The sequence below is a fragment of the Fusarium venenatum genome (genome assembly GCF_020744135.1).
Source record: "Fusarium venenatum strain MPI-CAGE-CH-0201 chromosome Unknown EDB82scaffold_1, whole genome shotgun sequence".
Lineage (NCBI taxonomy): Eukaryota > Fungi > Ascomycota > Sordariomycetes > Hypocreales > Nectriaceae > Fusarium > Fusarium venenatum.
In genome coordinates this window covers 1381256-1398518 of record NW_027072129.1, presented here as the reverse complement: position 1 = coordinate 1398518, position 17263 = coordinate 1381256, and the positions used below count along the sequence as shown (strand labels likewise).

At 49.8% G+C, this 17263-nt stretch overlaps 5 protein-coding genes across 5 annotated transcripts; 2 read left to right on the top strand and 3 right to left on the bottom strand.

Annotated features, from left to right (window-relative positions):
• Positions 1 to 281: 281 nt before the first annotated feature.
• Positions 282 to 1353, top strand: EDB82DRAFT_470026 (IEC3 subunit of the Ino80 complex, chromatin re-modelling-domain-containing protein; the record flags this gene model as incomplete). The annotated part of the gene is made up of 2 exons (XM_025732036.1): positions 282 to 463; positions 525 to 1353. The coding sequence occupies 2 exons, from the start codon at positions 282 to 284 to the stop codon at positions 1351 to 1353; spliced, it is 1011 nt and encodes a 336-aa protein (XP_025591002.1).
• Positions 1354 to 2573: 1220 nt separating this feature from the next.
• On the bottom strand, positions 2574 to 4240 carry EDB82DRAFT_424972 (uncharacterized protein; the record flags this gene model as incomplete). Its single annotated transcript, XM_025732037.1, has 3 exons — positions 2574 to 2998; positions 3087 to 3623; positions 3811 to 4240. The coding sequence occupies 3 exons, from the start codon at positions 4238 to 4240 to the stop codon at positions 2574 to 2576; spliced, it is 1392 nt and encodes a 463-aa protein (XP_025591003.1).
• A 2145-nt stretch (positions 4241 to 6385) lies between these two features.
• Positions 6386 to 8233, bottom strand: EDB82DRAFT_519254 (uncharacterized protein; the record flags this gene model as incomplete). The annotated part of the gene is made up of 3 exons (XM_025732038.1): positions 6386 to 7483; positions 7534 to 8121; positions 8177 to 8233. The coding sequence occupies 3 exons, from the start codon at positions 8231 to 8233 to the stop codon at positions 6386 to 6388; spliced, it is 1743 nt and encodes a 580-aa protein (XP_025591004.1).
• A 1397-nt stretch (positions 8234 to 9630) lies between these two features.
• On the top strand, positions 9631 to 11595 carry EDB82DRAFT_482885 (uncharacterized protein). The gene has a single exon (XM_025732039.2). It carries the CDS (start codon positions 9709 to 9711, stop codon positions 11188 to 11190), a length of 1482 nt encoding a protein of 493 aa, XP_025591005.2. The 5' UTR covers positions 9631 to 9708; the 3' UTR covers positions 11191 to 11595.
• A 756-nt stretch (positions 11596 to 12351) lies between these two features.
• EDB82DRAFT_8687 (uncharacterized protein) lies at positions 12352 to 13493 on the bottom strand. Its single transcript, XM_025732040.2, has 2 exons — positions 12916 to 13493; positions 12352 to 12860 (listed from the first exon to the last, which is right to left on the bottom strand). The coding sequence occupies exons 1-2, from the start codon at positions 13218 to 13220 to the stop codon at positions 12461 to 12463; spliced, it is 705 nt and encodes a 234-aa protein (XP_025591006.1). The 5' UTR covers positions 13221 to 13493; the 3' UTR covers positions 12352 to 12460.
• Between the last annotated feature and the right edge of the window lie 3770 nt (positions 13494 to 17263).

Sequence of the window (17263 nt, the reverse complement as noted above, 5' to 3'; positions counted from 1 at the left end):
TACGTACCGATCTAATCCGAGAACAACACCACCTGTTTCTCGTGTCTGAACTTGGTTGCGCAAGGCCAGGCCCCAAACCAACAAATCTTATTGGCAAAACCCTGCCTACTAACCTTTCATTATTTCCATTTGTGTCAACATCACGAGCATCATCAATTCCCAATTTTATCAACAACACAACGCGCGCATCATCATCACCAACCACCCCCCGAACTTCAATCTTTGCGCGTTTCATTGACGATATCTACGCATCCCGGTCGCGCCTCGCTCTCTCCCTCGCCATGGACGAGACCCCCATTAAAACCGAGGGCGCCTCTCGCCATCGCGCCGGCTACAAGTCATGGAAGAAGAAGTATAGAAAGATGCGCATCGTTTTTGATCAAAAGATGCATGACGGCGAGGAGCTACACAAGCAAGAGGACAAGGCCGCGGCGCTCGTCAAGCGCTTGGCTGTAGAGAATGAGTACCGTTTCCCAGGTTCAGCTACCCAATTGCGAAGGGATTACTAACGATAACATCAACAGTCGTCTATTGGATCTATTACTTGATATCAACAATTCCCCGCAGATTCCTCCCGAGAAGCAGGTCGAGGTATCCCTTCAGCCTCCATCAGATTCCAAAGCGCCTGTCCTGCCCCTGGATGAAGAATACAACCTACGTCAAGACACTCCAAGGAAAAGGCTCGAAGATCTCGTCAAGACTGTCCCACACTCGACATTCAACACTGCCAAGGAGACACTACCGCAAATCGTTGGCGAATTGAAGGCTCCAGACGGCGAAGCTTTCCCAGCCGACTTCCTATCCGCCGATGACATCGATAACTACATCTACGAGATCGACATGGCTCTCGATAACGGCACCCAGCACCTCCCCACGCTCGCCCCTCGCGCCCACCCCGGCAACCATCATCTCTCACACCCGCATCTCAAGAATCCCACGAGTGTAACGAATTGGCTGCGTAAACACGCCCCCAAGATATTCCTCCAAGACGGCGAAGCACACGGTGATGCAGACGACAACGAGGGTGGTCATACCGGTGGGCGCAAGACGCGCGGGTCACGAGGTGAGCGTGGTGGAAAGGCGAGCACAAGGGGTAAGCGCGTCAGTGCAGCCGTTCGCGCAGCCGCAGCAGAACGTGATGTTGATGCCAGTATGGACGAGGAACAAGACGCTACTTCAACGCCCATCAGCCGCGGTAAGCGCAAGAGAAATAATGAAGACGACACCGGATACAAGCCCCGCGGCTCATCGACAAGACCGACAAAGAAGAAGCGTAAGAGCGAAGCGGAGGGAACACCTAGTGCGCGCAAGCCAAAGAAGGAAAAGGAGGCATCTGTCGCTCAAGCCGACTAGTTTTAGACAGTCTTTGGAAGATCTCGCTCGGAGCGAGAATAGCCGCTCCCCTATATGGTGAAAGCTTACACCATGACATGTATTACTATCGAAATCAAGAATGAAGCTTCACGGATATCCGTATGTACGTACGTACGTACACAACAACCAAACCCCAGCATCACAATCGCATGCCTCCACAACTCGTGGTGTTCCTTCCGGCCAACCGAGGGCCATCTCGACCGGAACGACCCGGGTCTACGGGTATCATTTTCATTCTATTCATTTTTACACATTCAGCCCTCTTTACACGATCCATTTCCTTATGTGTACACACGTGCGGGCTTAAGCCGAGGCACTCTCCGGGGAGGGAATCTGGGGTTCATTTTTTTTTTTTTGGAAGGGAGGGGACGGAGAAATAAGGGAGTTCTTTGCTACTGATGTTTCTTTTTTGTTCTCAATCAGGGAATTGTTTTTGGAGATTGGGTGTCGGTTACGCTAGCTACGGACAACTACCGAGGTTTGATAGCAAGCAAAATGAAAAAAGAGGCGTTGTGAGGAAGCGGCAGAAAGAGAGCAACTGTGCGATGATGTACTGTACATGTGAGAGAATGAGGTGCAGGGATGGCAAGATCCAATAGATTTGCTTTAAGCTTTGTTCAAGCTCGTGTTATGACTCCGTTACTCCGCGACTAAGGGGGACTAGGGAAGAGTGTACTATGGGGATTAGGGAGTCATAATGTCAACAGGCCAGGGAACAGTGAGGTGCGGAAAACTATAAAGCAGGGCTGGGTATCCCGTTATGTCTATGTGCTAAGAGCAAGAAGCTTTCTATCTACATCGCATCTACTCCCCTGAACTATGCAGGATGTATCATGCTGACCTCCTCTTTCATATCTTTGCCTTCACATATTCAGAAGCCCAACATCCTATCCAACCATAATGACGATGGAAGAACGTTCTTCATAAATCGTTAGCTCGCTGCATGTGGCCTTGCAGCGGGTTCCGGTGCATGGATGCACTTGACAACGCCATCTTCTTTTCCGTTGAGAAGATGGATGGTCAAGAAGCCACAAGAGGTGAGGCTCTTGTGGTTTGTTGGAGTGAGATGCAATTCAGACGGTGACAACAAATTCGACGCCGATGCCTGAAGATAGAGTGTGCTCTTGCAGTTGTAAAAGAGACCAGAAGCGGAAGGTATTGAGTGATTAGGGGAAGTCTGGGAATCATTGTAAAGATGTTTACAGCTTCTCCTTGAGGGTCTTCTTGAGGCGGCGCTCAACAGCATCAAGGTACTCGTTGGTGGTGGCATAGTCCTTGCGCTCAGACTTGCCAGTGGCAAGGGCAAGATCCTTGGTCATGATACCGTCGATGTCGACAGTGTCAATGCAGGCCTGCTCGAGGCTCTCGGCGAAGGCAACGAGCTCGGGAGTGTCGTCGAGCTTACCACGCTGGATAAGACCACGGGTCCAGGCAAAGATGGAGGCAATGGGGTTGGTGGAGGTCTCATTGCCCTTCTGGTGCTCACGGTAGTGGCGAGTGACGGTGCCATGAGCAGCCTCAGACTCGAAGGTCTTGCCATCGGGGGTGATGAGGACAGAGGTCATGAGACCGAGAGAGCCGAAGCCCTGGGCGACAATGTCGGACTGGACATCACCATCGTAGTCTGGAAAGCTGTTAGTATTGATCTTATGCATTGAAGGAAACGTGGATGACTGAACAAGTGTTCAGCTATTCCAAGTGGGAAAACTCACTCTTAAGAGCCATGATGTAACCACCGGAGCTCTTGATCATCTGGGCGACCATGTCGTCAATGAGGCGATGCTCGTACCAGATCTTCTTGGCCTCGAAATCCTTCTTGTAGGTGGTGTCGTAGATCTCCTGGAAGATGTCCTTGAAGCGACCATCGTACTTCTTGAGGATGGTGTTCTTGGTGCTCATGTAGAGAGGGAGACCCTTGTCAATAGCGAGCTTGAAAGAAGCGTGAGCGAATCCAGTGATGGACTCGTCGGTGTTGTACTGAGTCTGGGCAACACCACCTCCCTCCTTGAACTGGAAGACCTCAATCTCCTCGGGCTGGCCACCCTCGGGGGTGTAGACCATGGAGAGCTTACCAGGACCGGGCAGGACAGCATCCTTGGCGCGGTACTGGTCACCGAAGGCGTGACGGCCAATGATGATGGGCTTCTTCCAGCCAGGAACAAGACGGGGGATACGGGGGATGACAATGGGCTCACGGAAGACGGTACCGCCAAGGGCATTTCGGATGGTGCCGTTGGGAGAAAGCCACACTGGACATGCAAGTTAGCCATGCTCAATCTTATCAAGCTTACTGTATGTCTGATTCGTCATGTTCCTGCTCGTTGCCCCTCGTGTCGCTTCTCCTGCATGTTCTCATGCATGCGGGGTTGCGATTGGTGGCGGAGAAGAGCAAGACGCAGCGCGAACTAAGACAACGCTGGACGGGTATGGACTTACTCTTCTTCAGCTTGAACTCCTCAACACGAGCCTCATCGGGAGTGATGGTAGCACACTTGACACCGACAGAGTACTTCTTGATGGCCTCGGCAGCATCAATGGTGACCTGATCGTTGGTCTCGTCACGGTACTCAAGACCGAGATCATAGTACTTGAGGTCGATGTCGAGGTAGGGGTGGATGAACTTGTCCTTGATGACCTGCCAGATGATGCGGGTCATCTCGTCACCGTCGAGCTCGACGACGGGGTTCTTGACCTTGATCTTCTGAGTAGAGGAAGCCATTGTGCGGACTGCGAATGGGGAGATGGTTTGAATAGCACCGAATGAAGCGCGAACAGGGCGGATAGTGGTAGGAGTATAAGCGGCACGGCGCAACGAAGACGAGAATAGAGATCGCGAGACGGAAGAGGCGAGAGCAGCGACGGGCATGATGGGCAGAAAAGAGAAGAAAAAGAAGAGGGTGGAGGTTTATAAAAGAGTAAGAAGGGTCACTGCACGAGAACGGGAACCGGACTCGGGAATCGTCGCCGGGAGATTGACGGGCTTGACTTGAGCTAAAGGAAGGTCCTTCCTTTGGGATGCTGTATTGCAACAGCAATAAAACAAGCGCGGGGAGGGGCGGTTGGTTTGGGGTTCGGAGGTGGAGATCGGAGGGTCGGGTCAGGAAGGTGCCTGGGGTCTTTTACAGTGACAGCCGAGGAAGTAGCCGGTTACTGTGGCGGCGACCGAGAGGAAAACCGACGATGCGATGCGATGTGAAGAATACGGGGTAAGTTGATGTGACCTTGCCCCCCCAATGAGACGGGGTGAATTTGATCAAAGAGGTGCCGCTAGTTGGATGTCTGAAGCTGGGGGAATCATCAGGTGTTAGTTGCAGTTGCGCGAGTAAGAAGCAGTACTAGAAGAGGGGAAAACAAAAGTATGAGACGATCTATGTTTGAAAATTGCCTCTTTCTTCTCTCCAAAGGGTCAAAGGGTGTGAAGAATAAGGTCCTGACAAAATGTAGAGATCAGAGAGGAGGAGAATGAGAGTGTCTCGTTGGTCCATGACGATATGTATCATGACAGCTCTTTGTGGCTGATCTCTGACCTCTCATGAAAGCTAGGCATGACATAGAAAGATGCACTTACAAAAACGTAGTTTTCTGGACAATAAATTCTGCTACCGAGTTGAAGCTGCTGAAGAAAGAAGAACAAGATGATGATGATGATGATGATGCAAAGATGGGACTTCAGCCGAGATAGATAAAAAGAACTCAAAGGATATTCATCTTCATTCTGCCGACAACGGCCTTCCGAAGACGGATGTTGCGGGAAAATAACATGGCTGACATGATCTTTTTAGACAATCGCATGCTACGACAGGGGTTTATCGGCTCTATCTAAAGTGTATACATATGACGTTCCCGTCCACATGAAGCTCAACCTACGCTCTGTTGTTCAATCTCACGATACTTTTCTAGAGTCTTTGGATGCGCAGAAACTCCATCTCATCACCCCCAAACATTAAGGGCGTGTCTCGAGCACTCTTCTTGCCAGGTTCTTTGGTGATGAGGCTCGGTACCTGACCGAGCTGGGGCACCTCATCAAGAGCTGCAAGCAGAGGGGAAAAGCCTCTAGCCAGTCCCAGTCTCGACGGTTAACGCTAGCATAGATGGGTTCCGCATTGAGTCCCCCGCTTTAGTGGGTCGTGTCTTTCTTGGCTTTGGATTAGGCACTGCATCTCGTGCATGACAGCCGCTCTCGTTTTTGCCTCATCTCGGTATTACTATCCCCGAGGGAATGCGTCACACGATACTATATTACTGATGTTTATAGCAACATATAGTGTCCTAGACACCATCTTTCGACCTGAACAGCCCTACGGCTATATGCTTGCCAGTTCAATACCGTTCAACTAACATTAGTCCTGTTAACTCAATTGACAAACCTTACCGGTAATAACTTGCCGCGGAGCTTTGCATCTCGGCGCGGAACGCATTTCCGTTCTCCGTCTCGGATCTCCGGTCGAGTATCCACTCTCCGCGCCGTCATCGGGGACAACATATTGCCTTACGGTCATCGTCCGAACAGAAAACAAAAGGTATGAAATGCCGAGACAAATTCGTATTGTTTAGGCGAAATGGCAGAAATAGTATCGACAGTCTTCTCCCTCAGTGTATTGGAAAGTTGGCCGCGATAACATTCGAGACGAAATTAAAGCCAGTTTCTGCCGCTTATACCAGACTCTTTGGGTTGTTTACTCTTATACCTTGATGCTTAGACTACCTTTTCTGTTGCCTTGCTCGCCGACTCTATTTGCTTATGGCAATCGGGAGCTAAAAGAATATAGGTCTAAACACTAGATCTTACTATAATTTAACGACCGCTATCACAAAGTCATGTCTTGTTTTTTGACTGTCATCTCGTATACGACTGACCTAGGGCATGGCTAGGCAATGCTTGGATATAAGACTGAATGCGAGCTTAGTGAAGTAAATCATCAAGAAATTGTCCACATATCATCTCGGAATATTTCTATTCTAGTATGTATCCCATCCTCATAGCTCGTTTCACTAAATAACGACGTTCATCTTAAACATCAAAGATCTCACCCACGCCTTCATTACCCCCTCTCCTGATGTCGACAATGTCCAACCTCCAGCCTTCCCAATGCTTGAGTGATCGCTTGATCTCTTTAATTCGCTCGATTCTTCTCTTAGACTCCTCCTCTTGTGCCTTGCGGAACGCATCTTCATCAAAGTCCATATCATCATCTTCGAGAAACTCATCGTCACCGCCTCCAGCGAGTGCATTGAGGCCACTTGTGAAGAAATCACCGATTCCACCAGCGCCGGACTTCCTTCGATGAGTTGGAGACATGGCTTGTCCCGAGAGGTCGACGTCTTGGAAGCCTGGGCTTGTTGCTTCCAGCTCACGACGCTTTTCGATCCATGCCCCACTTCGAAGCTCATGAACCTCACTCTCGAGAGCACGAATCTTTCTCTCGAGCTTCTGGCGTTCCTCATCCTCAAGCTCATCAACACCTTCGTCGTCCAATCCGCCGCCGCCTTCTAGAGACTTGCGGCTCTTGAGTTTTGTGTTTTCACTTTCTAGCTTCTCAACCTTTTCTTGCAACTCAGTGACTTGCTGTTCCGCTTTCTCCTTCTCCCTTTTAACTGCTTGTAGACGAGAATCTTGCTCCTTGTGTAATGTGGTAAGCGTTATGGCCTTCTTATCCAAGGCTTCGACCTTCTTCTCAAGCTCGTCACGCGCATTCTTCACTTCTTCAAGTTCATGCTCGAGAGTCTTGACCTTGGTTTCAGCACTCGTACGCTCGCTGCCCTCGCGCACTGCCTTCTCTGCTGTTCTCTCAAGGTTGCGCTTGAGGTCTTGGAGCTCGCGCTGAGCCTTGCCTGCCGCGGCCTCAGCACGCGCAAGTTTATCCTCGAGAGCAGTGACCTGCTCCTTTTCCGATGACGATCCGCTGGCATGGCGCTCGGCCTGGGCTTTGAGTTTTGAAATCTCAATTTCCATAGACTCAATGGTCGCTGTCTTGGCCTCTAATTCAGCTTTGAAATCCGCTGGTGGTGTAGCCATTGATACGGATTGGCGATGGCCATGACTGGGTCCACGCGACACCTGTTGTTGGAGCTGAGCGTTTTGACGTTCGAGGGCGGCCATTTGGCTCTTCTGCGAAAGTGTCAGCGGGCTTAAGAGCAAGCGACAGGCCCATTACTTACCAAGCTATCCACAAGACCATCATCGTGACTGCCGGTCTTGCCACTTTCCTCACCCTCAGCCTCGCGAATGTCGGCCAACTCATTCTCAGCTTTCTGCCACCTCTTCTCGGAATCGGCAGCGTCTTTAGATAATCGCTTGTTTTCCTTTTCCAGCTCTTCAATCCGAGCTAGGTGCTTTCTGTAGATATCCGGTGCAGTCTCGCTATTGGGACTAAAAGGAGATGCTGCCCCTCCTGAAGGAGTAGAGCCGGCGCGGAAAGATGTAGACCTCAACTTTGACTGTTGTGCAAGGGATGGGGTAGCGGCAGGCGAGTTTTCGTCGTCGCTATCACTCTCGCTATCGCTGTCGCTGTCGCTATCACTGTTATCTTCGTCTTTGGTTTCGATCTTGAGTGGCTTCTTTGGTTCTTTGGCAGGCGCCTTTGCTGGCTCATCTGTATTCTTGGGAGGTTCTTCGGCGGGTTTCTCTTCGGCCACAGGAGTGTCTTCGGCTTTCTCCTCAGCAGGCTCAGGCGGAGGGGTTTCGGTTGCTTCTGTCTTTGTCTGTTTGGCTGGAGTGGCCTTCTTCTTCTTCTTCATTTGCTCGACCTGAATCGCATTGAGTTAGTCGTGTGATGGAACAAGAAGGGAGGGGCGAACGGACTCGCTTCTTGGCGGCGGCAATCTTCTCCTTGCGGGCCTTTTCCTCTGCGTCGGCCATGACGATAGTTTAGTGAGCGCAAATATAAAGAGGATTCGTCTTGCGCAGAATGATAGTTGTGGTTATTAGTGAAATGTGTCGTCTTGGCGCTAGATGTTAAATGCAGCTCCACGTTTCAGGGACGGGATCGAAGGGAGCTCCCCCACTGTCATCGTCTCGAAGCTTAGTTGGCCTGTGCGAGCACCGTGTGTAGTGGCATAACCCGCAAAACACACTGTACATCAATCTGTGTAAGTGAACCTATGCCATCCTCTGTATATTGGAGTATTCATCACTTCATGATGTAACGCAGAGAAAAGCGATAGAGTTCTTTCACTTACAGAGCTCAAAATCTCTTTGTTTGAGGCAATTACACTTTATTGTTAAAATCGTCTCGGATCAGGCTCAACAGCGTTGCATTCGCCTATCGTGGTTCTAGAAGATGTTTGATCAACAATTACACTACCTGTAATTCGGTCATTCTCTACTATGGAGGTAGATAGACACCAAACATGTGGGAGTGGTTGGGAATTCTGGCTGGTTGGAATCGAGTGATAAGGCGATTGATGTTGCCTAATCGTCTCCCATTGGACCTTCCTCGAGTGATGCCCAAGTTAGTGTTGAGAGGTGTTAAGGCAGTTACAGGTCCGACCAACTTCCCGAAGTTACTGGACCACGTACTAGCCAGGTTCGAAATCTTAAATGAAGGCTCTTGGTCTCTGCTCGTCTCACTTCTTCACATAACCCTTATCTCCCTTCTGGCGAACATGAATTGGACTGAAGGTGCACTGGCTCGCCACTCTCGCCGTAAAGGCTGGGACAAGGACGCCGCTCGGCAAAAACAATACTTTGCCAAAGCCAGAGCCAGGAAGAATGCCCCCTCATCAAGCAAAGGCCTGGACATTGTATCCTTTGTCCCCGATTACATTAAGCAGTCACAACCACAACAACCCCAGGACCACTACTCGGCCTCTTCGACTTCCGCAAAGAAACAAAAAACACCAAAGAGAAAACTCATACATATGCAGAATGATGCTAATAAAACACCTCATCGCGACCTCTTTCAGGGTATCAACGTTGAACTCCCGAAGCCTGGTGGCGAACTTTCCCCGGCATATCAGTCCAAGAAAGACCATCAAGAACTGGACATCGCGGTCAAAAGGCGTAAATTGCTTGAAAAAGATGACTGGACGGGTGTAAACACTCAGAAGCCTTTGGTGGCAAACTCTACTTGGCGAAAAGACCGTTCTCCCCGACCACGAGGAACCGTCAACTTCAGGCAAGATCTCACATTTATTCCCCCAACACACGATCAATATGGCCACTATAATAAGAGAACGCTGGGTGGACTGTCTAACGAAGAAATGAGAATCAACATCGGAAGTCAACACCTTCGCTGGAGCTGGGAAAGCAGCTCTGTGCGAAGCTTTGACACACGACAAGGCCTCCCTGGTCACATTGATTCGAGCCCAGATAGATCACTGAACATAGGAACAATGCCGCCTTACCAACTACCACCGAATGTACAAACACTTACAAGGGTTACAATAAGGCCCCGAAAGTGCAACAATAGCCCGGATCGGCTTGATTCTCGAAACAAACTATCAAGCCTCTCGAAGAGCGCCCTGAATACTACACATGGAAATAGTAACCGAGGACTGAATAGGCGGGAGGAGTCCGATAAACCGAGATTCGTTGCAAATGCTCACATAGCTATCATACATCAACCACAACCGACCAAGGGGACACAACCCTCGATGTTCAACATACGTTCACCTGACTTGGAGGAGAATATGAGTACCACTGCTGTTCTGGGCGCTCCAACGCGATCTTCCAAGCGTATCACTACCAAAGATATACGGTGGAATTCATGGTTGAACTCCAAGGCCATAATATCATCAAAAGAGCCAGCTCAAACGAACGAAATGAGCGAGTCCCCAAGGTCTATTAGCCCTGGAATCAGCCACTTTTGGAACTCATCAGAGGAACATTCGCAAACACAAAGCCCGGTCCAACCCCGAACTACACGACAGAGATTGCTGAGTCAAACTGATGAGCCACAACTACAATCATGCGAAAGCAGGTCGTCTAATGCCATTTCATCTGACAATATACAAAACGAGGTGTTAAGTTCCGAACCAAAACTCCCTGAAGTACAGACAGAAGACGACTCACCTTCTCCCATTACTCTAGAAACTCACGAACCACTCAAGAACCTGAACCATGATAGACGGCATGCCTGTGTCAAGCGCCGAAGTGACTGGGTACTTTCGGCTCGGCCAAATCCACACAAGACTACCAATTGTCGAGACTTGCTAGACTTATTAAGTGAGAACGAAGACAGTAATGGAGCAGTGACTGAAAAGGACACTGACAGGAAGACGACACTAAATCCGGAAGACGAGAACGAAATTTGGAAAAGGTTTGTTTTCGATAACAATATCGCTGAGACTACCCGCAGAGCCCTCGACGAGGCGAAGGAGCAGACCAGGCGCGAACTGGGTCTCGAAAGGACAAATAGTCCTTGTACATTTCAGGATTTACCACTAGCCTCGAGCCCAACAGCAGCGCGAAGTGATGTTGCTGAGCCCCCCTCAGTGTCACGAGACAGCTCATTATCGATGAAACAGACACTTGGTATCGCGGACGATGAGATGGGAAGACCTTCAAGCACAGACCCAGACTCAGACCTGGAGGATCAGTCACTCTCGGAGGTCACCGCAAGGGTAGATACCACAGATGCCAACGGCTCGATCATTGCTCAGCCCTCGTCGCCAGAACCGATACAGGCCGAGTTCAAATTCCACCAGCCTCAACTCTTCATTGGAAGATTAGCTGCTGGTGCCCCCTCTGATAAACCACCCGTAACCTTCTATGAACCAAAGAATGGGAAACGATGGAAGAAGCGCAGGGACAAAGGGCGGCCCGATTTCCGCGCCATGCCCAACTATGACGATGATCCAATTGAGGAAGACTAACATATTGGAAACAAAGCAAGATCGATGGCTCAAATGTGACTCAGACGTCAGCCGGGGTCTGAGAATCCGCAGGTTACGTATGTGGTCACGAGCTGGAAATGTAGTGCGCCATATCGCGCAGTGTGGCATGGGGAGAGTTTTGAGAGTCTCCGGAGCCGTGTAAACCGGACACTACGTTCGTGGGCACGGCGGGGAACACAACCTTGTAGTGTGACTAGGGTATGGTCTAGCAAAGGATAATCTCCTACTATTGTACTCACTTATCTCTTGCCTTGTTGTACAAGTTCAGGACAGGGGATTTTGCCATTATGTGACACATCAAAGAGAGTAAAGAGAAAACAAAGTGTCGAGTTGCATCGCCATCTTCAAGCGAGGCGTCATAATGTAGCTATCATGGGTTCAGATGTTTATGGAATACAATAATGATTTGTCTAAATGCGCCATTAATTCTAACAATACTACCTAACCAAAGAGAAAAGAAAAACAAAACTCCCCGCCGTCTATATAATAACACATTCTATGTACCGTGCTGGCCTCATGTCTCGTAACAAACGTCACTGCGTTATCAACCCGCCAATAAACACGCACTCTTATCTTGGTGCCTTCAACTTGAATCGTGAACCCCAGTCAGACCCCAGTAGATCCATCCAGGAAAGGAAACTCGAAAGAAGGAATGGAAGCATGACAGAAACATCCATCGTGCATACACAGCCACGCTGAAATGATCCCCACAGACTGCCCCCCTTACCCGCTTCCAGAACAATTCTCTCAAGTCAGCCTCAGCGCGATGAGACGCCCCAGTGGGGATAAGATCTGCAACGCATGGGCGTTTTCCTGCAGATCGCCAGGACATTTATGGTAGTAAGTGACAGGAATGAAGGAGCAAGTGCCAAGATTGAGAATGCCTGGCACAGAAATATCCTGCAGAAGCGTTGTTTGTTTGGTGTGGGTGGGATGCATGCATGTGAGGAAACAAGACGAATTGAGTGTCGTTTTGCTGTCCCTTGATGTAACAGTATGTACACAAGAGCTGCAGCTAAGGCTTTCACCATCAAAGCTGGGTTGACTGTGAGAGATATTCAATGTCGGTGAGCTATCTAAAGCAAGAACAGCCTAAAGGTAGATGACACATGGCAGAAGTTCTTGCTTTGAATAGTTTTGCTGGACGTACTCTCAGCCGGTTGTAGTTTCAAGCCATCAAGTGTAATGTTTTGTGATGCTTTGTGGTAGGCTTTTTCTGCGTGCAAGGCTGTTTCCTTGCTCACAGAATTCAGGATCGGCTGCGGCGCTTCTCCTTGCGCTTAGACTCGCAAGATGTCTTACACCCGGGGCATTCGAAGCCGTTCTTGGAGACGTAGACTCTGACAAGACAGCGTGGGCAACGCCACCAGCTAGAGGGCGCATATCGACCCTCAAGCCATTCCTCGTTGACAGTTGCTCCGCGCTTCTGGATATCCTCACGGTGATATTCACGGAGATGATCTCTGAAGTGATCTCGACGGTGGAAGGGCTCTCGGGAGCGACCGCATCGAGGATAGTCACACAAGTAGACGTCTTTGCTTGACTCAGGAGCATGGGTATTCTTGTAGTGACGCTGAAGATCCGCAGTCCGCTTGAAAGGGCGAGCAGGACAGCCAGGGTGAAGACACTGCACTGGCCAGTCGTTACCACTAGACAAGAGTTAGCAATGAGACAAACCATGGCTGGATCATAGATTATACGTACGTTTCACTTCGGGGAATGGTAGACTCGTCGGTCCTGGCTTGCCCTGAAGAGAATTGCTGCTCATAATCTGGTGTTTGTTGGTAGCCAGAGTAGCTGTTCGGTGATGAACCGTACAGAGCATAGTGGCTGTGCGGTACAGGTGACTCCGGAATAGTAGAAGCCTGGGAGCTGTTACCAGAGCTCATATCTCTGGCCATAGGCTGGGACTGGTAGTAACCAGAAAAGTACTCTGTAGGTGATGAGACCTGATCCTGGGGAGAAGAGGCGTGATACCAGCCGTTGCTGTACCATTGGTTGGAGCCCATGGTTATGGTCTTTATTTTGATAGTTTGTTTCTCGTAGAGAAACTGTTTGTTGTGCCAGTCGATCAGCTGGGATATGGAAAGCACAGGTGCTTGAGAGGTCGAGCCGATGAGTTATGAATCAGCTCGCGAGAGGTTGTAAGTGATACAAAGAACATGCAAGTATAGCCCGCAACCAAAGTAATATCTTGATGGCGGTCTTGGAATGGAAGAGATGAAGTCTGTGGCATGAGAATTAATATGATGTTGATGGATTAATGAATCAATGAAAAGAGGACGAGAGTGGTGGTTATATGCTTGACGGAGATGTGAGAGAAGGGGTGTTGCAGAAAGTACACTAGTACAGGCCAAGACGTTGTCAGTCAAGGTGAGGCTCAAATCGCACATTGGTCAGTGAGGCGAGGTTAGGAGTCACTCGTGTAATACACAAAAGGTAAAGGGCAGCATGGACTTGAAACTGTAAGAGACCTCACATACACAAACAGCCGCGGCCACATCTGGCAGCAAGGCCCAGCAAGTGTCGTCAAGGTTCCAGAGTACATTCTGGGGTTAAGGGCATGACCGGGGTAGCTGCCGGGGAACCCAACTTATGGAACCCGGACCAACCCACGATAAGGTAGAGCATAGTGAGCTAGATGACAGACGGCTAAGAGATAACCAGTTCCAGGACCGAGGACTGGAGGAACGCAAGGGGGCAGTATGCAGTACACAGGACAAGGGTTGAAGGCGAAGCAGCAGCATCTGGCGCATGCTGGCTCGTGATGTGTAAGTGAATCGAGACTTATTCGATTGGGTGGGAACCAGGGTAAAGTCAAGCTTGATGGAGACAACAACAAGCATGCGTGGAGACCACGTCAAGGTCGTAGGTATCCTATCAAGAATGATGCATTCTTGGCCGGTGTCTTGAAGAGGGAAAGATGGCGGGCGATGCAACAGTAACAAAGGAGCTAACGTAGCGCATTCGGAGGTCAAGAAGAGCACTTCAGGAACAAGTGGTCGCCTTACGGAGCTCCGGGTTAAACGGAACTCGTGAATGGCGCGACAGTAGTGTGTAGAAGACTGATAAGTCCAATGGAATTTTACAATTGACGGTATGGAACTAAGCTTCTGGTCAGAAGCAAGGGTGGAAACCCATTTGGGGGATTCGTCTTGGCTGCAGGTTGAAGGCTGTGGGTAGCCGGTTGCTTAGTTTGCCCATAATTGGTATGCTCAGTTGGTATCGGCAACTGATGATGTTACCGGTTGGGCGGCGACCGGGCGTGGCAATGCGCTGGGGCTGAATACCAATTAACAAATGGTTCTGGCACGGGCTTGCGGGAGTGGATGCGGCAGTGATGACAGTAAAGACAAAGTTGGTGACGAGCGATAAGCGAACACTGACTGTGCTGTATGCAACAGTAGGATAGGGGCTGTGCGAGGCCAGCGCAGCGAAGTTCGGTCAATACCAAAGGTAAAGTTAGCTTGGCCAGTACTCATTTGCATGCTTGTGACCCTGATCACCTTTCAAAGAAGCTTCGGTGCAGCAAGAAACGGCAAGGGTGTGTATTAGCCGCGGAATGTAATCATCGCTTTTGACTCTCGGTAGCGGGAGGAATTAGATCGACATGACCCGGGATTCGTCTATCTTGACTTTCGGTCAGAGGAGACAGGTTGAAAATGACGATGGAAGGATAATTGAGGATGATTTGGTGGTGGCAGAACAACAAGGCAGAGCCGGTACTACAGCATAGGAGGTAGGTACCTTCTGTAGGGAAAAAGTTACCTGTCTCTGCACAAGAAAGATGCAGTGCACCTTAGGTGGTACCTGCCCTGCCTGCCATCACTTCCACTTACCATCATCGCACTGGTTACCCCTCCTGCTCCTTTGCAGCTACCCCCTGCGTACCTGCCCTTCTATTTGGTCTTCTAGGCGAGAAGCTATGACCCAATTCACTGCAACCACAGGTCATCTTCCATCACAATGCTAAAAAAGAGAGGATATTAGCCCACCACACTTACATCCGATCTCTTCCCCAATCCTCCTTTTCCTACCAGCTTATTGCATCACATCGTGCACTTTTATGCGGCGGCCTAAAGTCGATGCTTCGCATTAGCACTACGCCATCACTGCAAGGCCAGCTTGTTATGTCGATCTCTGTGGTGCAAAGCCATTAAACAGCCGCCCGGTGTTCACAAGCATGAGCACGAGCACGAGCACGAGCCTCAACACTATGGAGAAACCTCAGGAGATGCGCCAATTGAGTGGCTGTTCCTTTGGTGATAGCCAAGAACAGATCATCGTGCTTCAGCAGGCAGCAAAATAAAGTTGTTTTGGGGATAGTTGATTGATCAACATTCTGTCAGGTAATGGCAAATAGCATTCAACGGCCTCGATGTGTCTGACACAACCAAAGCACAGACAAATTAAACCCGGTATCGTCATTCCCCCATCTACCACACCTTTCACAGCTCCCCACAATTCGGTCGGTCACTTATTGTTTGTTTGACCTTCAGCGTTGTGTAACTTGTCCTGCGTCTATCGGTTTCTCACATTGCAGCCACTTTGACATGTCTCAAAAAATCGACGAGGCAGTCTCCTAAGGCGCCGGGCTAGCAAGAAAACCAGTAACCGTCTCTATGCCTGATCAAGAACAAGTCTGGGCGCCTTGTGTTATCTGTGTGACCTAGCGGACCCTTCTCCGGCCTTTTCATGTCACCGCCAGGAAATCTTCCGAGTAGATCACTCTCGGTCATTTCAACAGACCGCGGTTTAAGTCTCTGGGCGAGCTTGAGATGTATAAGTGAGGCTGTCTGAAGTTGCAGACAACAAGTGCAGGCGGAGTGTTGAAAATGGTTCGCCTGCCATGAAATCATTGTTTTTGACCAGGTCATCGGACACATCACCACCCCAGGACCCTTCCCTACCTATGACAACCTGGCAGGAAGACTGATCCATGTCGCTCATTGCGCGGAATTGACGCCCGCTCAATGATGCCCCTTTCTCGTATCCATGGATCTGCATCCGCGAAGCTCTAAGAGCGCATGACGGGCATAGAAGTCTTCCAGAAGCCTTCCTGATCTATCATCCAATGGTTCCGTTTCATACCCCAGTCAACTCTTACGGGGAACTCCGACCCAGTTGGGGGCCGGCGGCGACTCTTCTCAGATGAATCCTTCGACTTTGGTGATGGATGGCAGCAAGCGCAGAGCTGTGTCGCTGTGCCGCAAGCTTGTCATTCGTAGAGGAGCAAACCTCACCGACAAATGCGGCGGCTGACAAACGCCAACAAACAAATTGCCTTGCCAGGACTTGATAGGCATACTGAAGAGTGCCGATGCATATGAAAGAGGCAACTGTATCGGCGGCGGCAAGGCCACTGATGCATCCATTTCGCTAGCCTTGACTTCGGATGATAACACACACCTTTTCTTAACAGTATTTTCGCCTAGGAGTAAAGCTTGAAATTTATTGTGTCGTGGCATTCTCAGTCAAGTCATACACATGTCAGCTCAGGCTTAATGAGTAATGAGAAAGCTCAAGATAGCACAAGTAGTTGCAGTTGGAGTTGCATTTGTACCCTGAGGACAGCAAGGATCTGCCTGTGTCTCGACCACTCGAATGAATTGTCATCTCCGCGAGCCACGTCGTTTGAATGATGTAAAATGTGCTACAAATGTAGCATTGCCCTGTTGAAGGTAACAGTATCCCAACCCACGCGAGGCGTTGCGTCTGTATAGCTGATGGAGAAAAGGGAACAGCAGAATCCTAAGATCAATGACAAGACATTCGGCTCCCTACCGAATTTGGTTCTATTCTTATAGTTATACTATCTCAGAAGCTCTCGGGATTCGGCGTCGTCTCAGTCCTTGGGCAGCAATGCAGCAACCTCAACATTGAGTTCGTCGATTGAGAATCTATCATTTGGAACGCCTTACCAAAGATGTATTGCAGCAGGCACGACATTGGTCGGCTTATTAAGGAGCTCCAGAGACAATGTCAGCAAGGCAGGCACATAACATGGCGGTGCGCCACTAAGCAAAGTCTCTGCTCTCAAAGCCAACCGATT

Bases quoted from the DNA above. Each gene is read 5' to 3' on its own strand.
- EDB82DRAFT_482885 (XM_025732039.2), top strand. From the start codon at position 9,709: ATGCCGCCTTACCAACTACCACCGAATGTACAAACACTTACAAGGGTT.
- EDB82DRAFT_8687 (XM_025732040.2), bottom strand. From the start codon at position 13,220: ATGGGCTCCAACCAATGGTACAGCAACGGCTGGTATCACGCCTCTTCT. The intron at 12,861-12,915 runs GTACGTATAATC...ACTCTTGTCTAG, and splicing joins ACCATTCCCCGAAGTGAAAC to TGGTAACGACTGGCCAGTGC.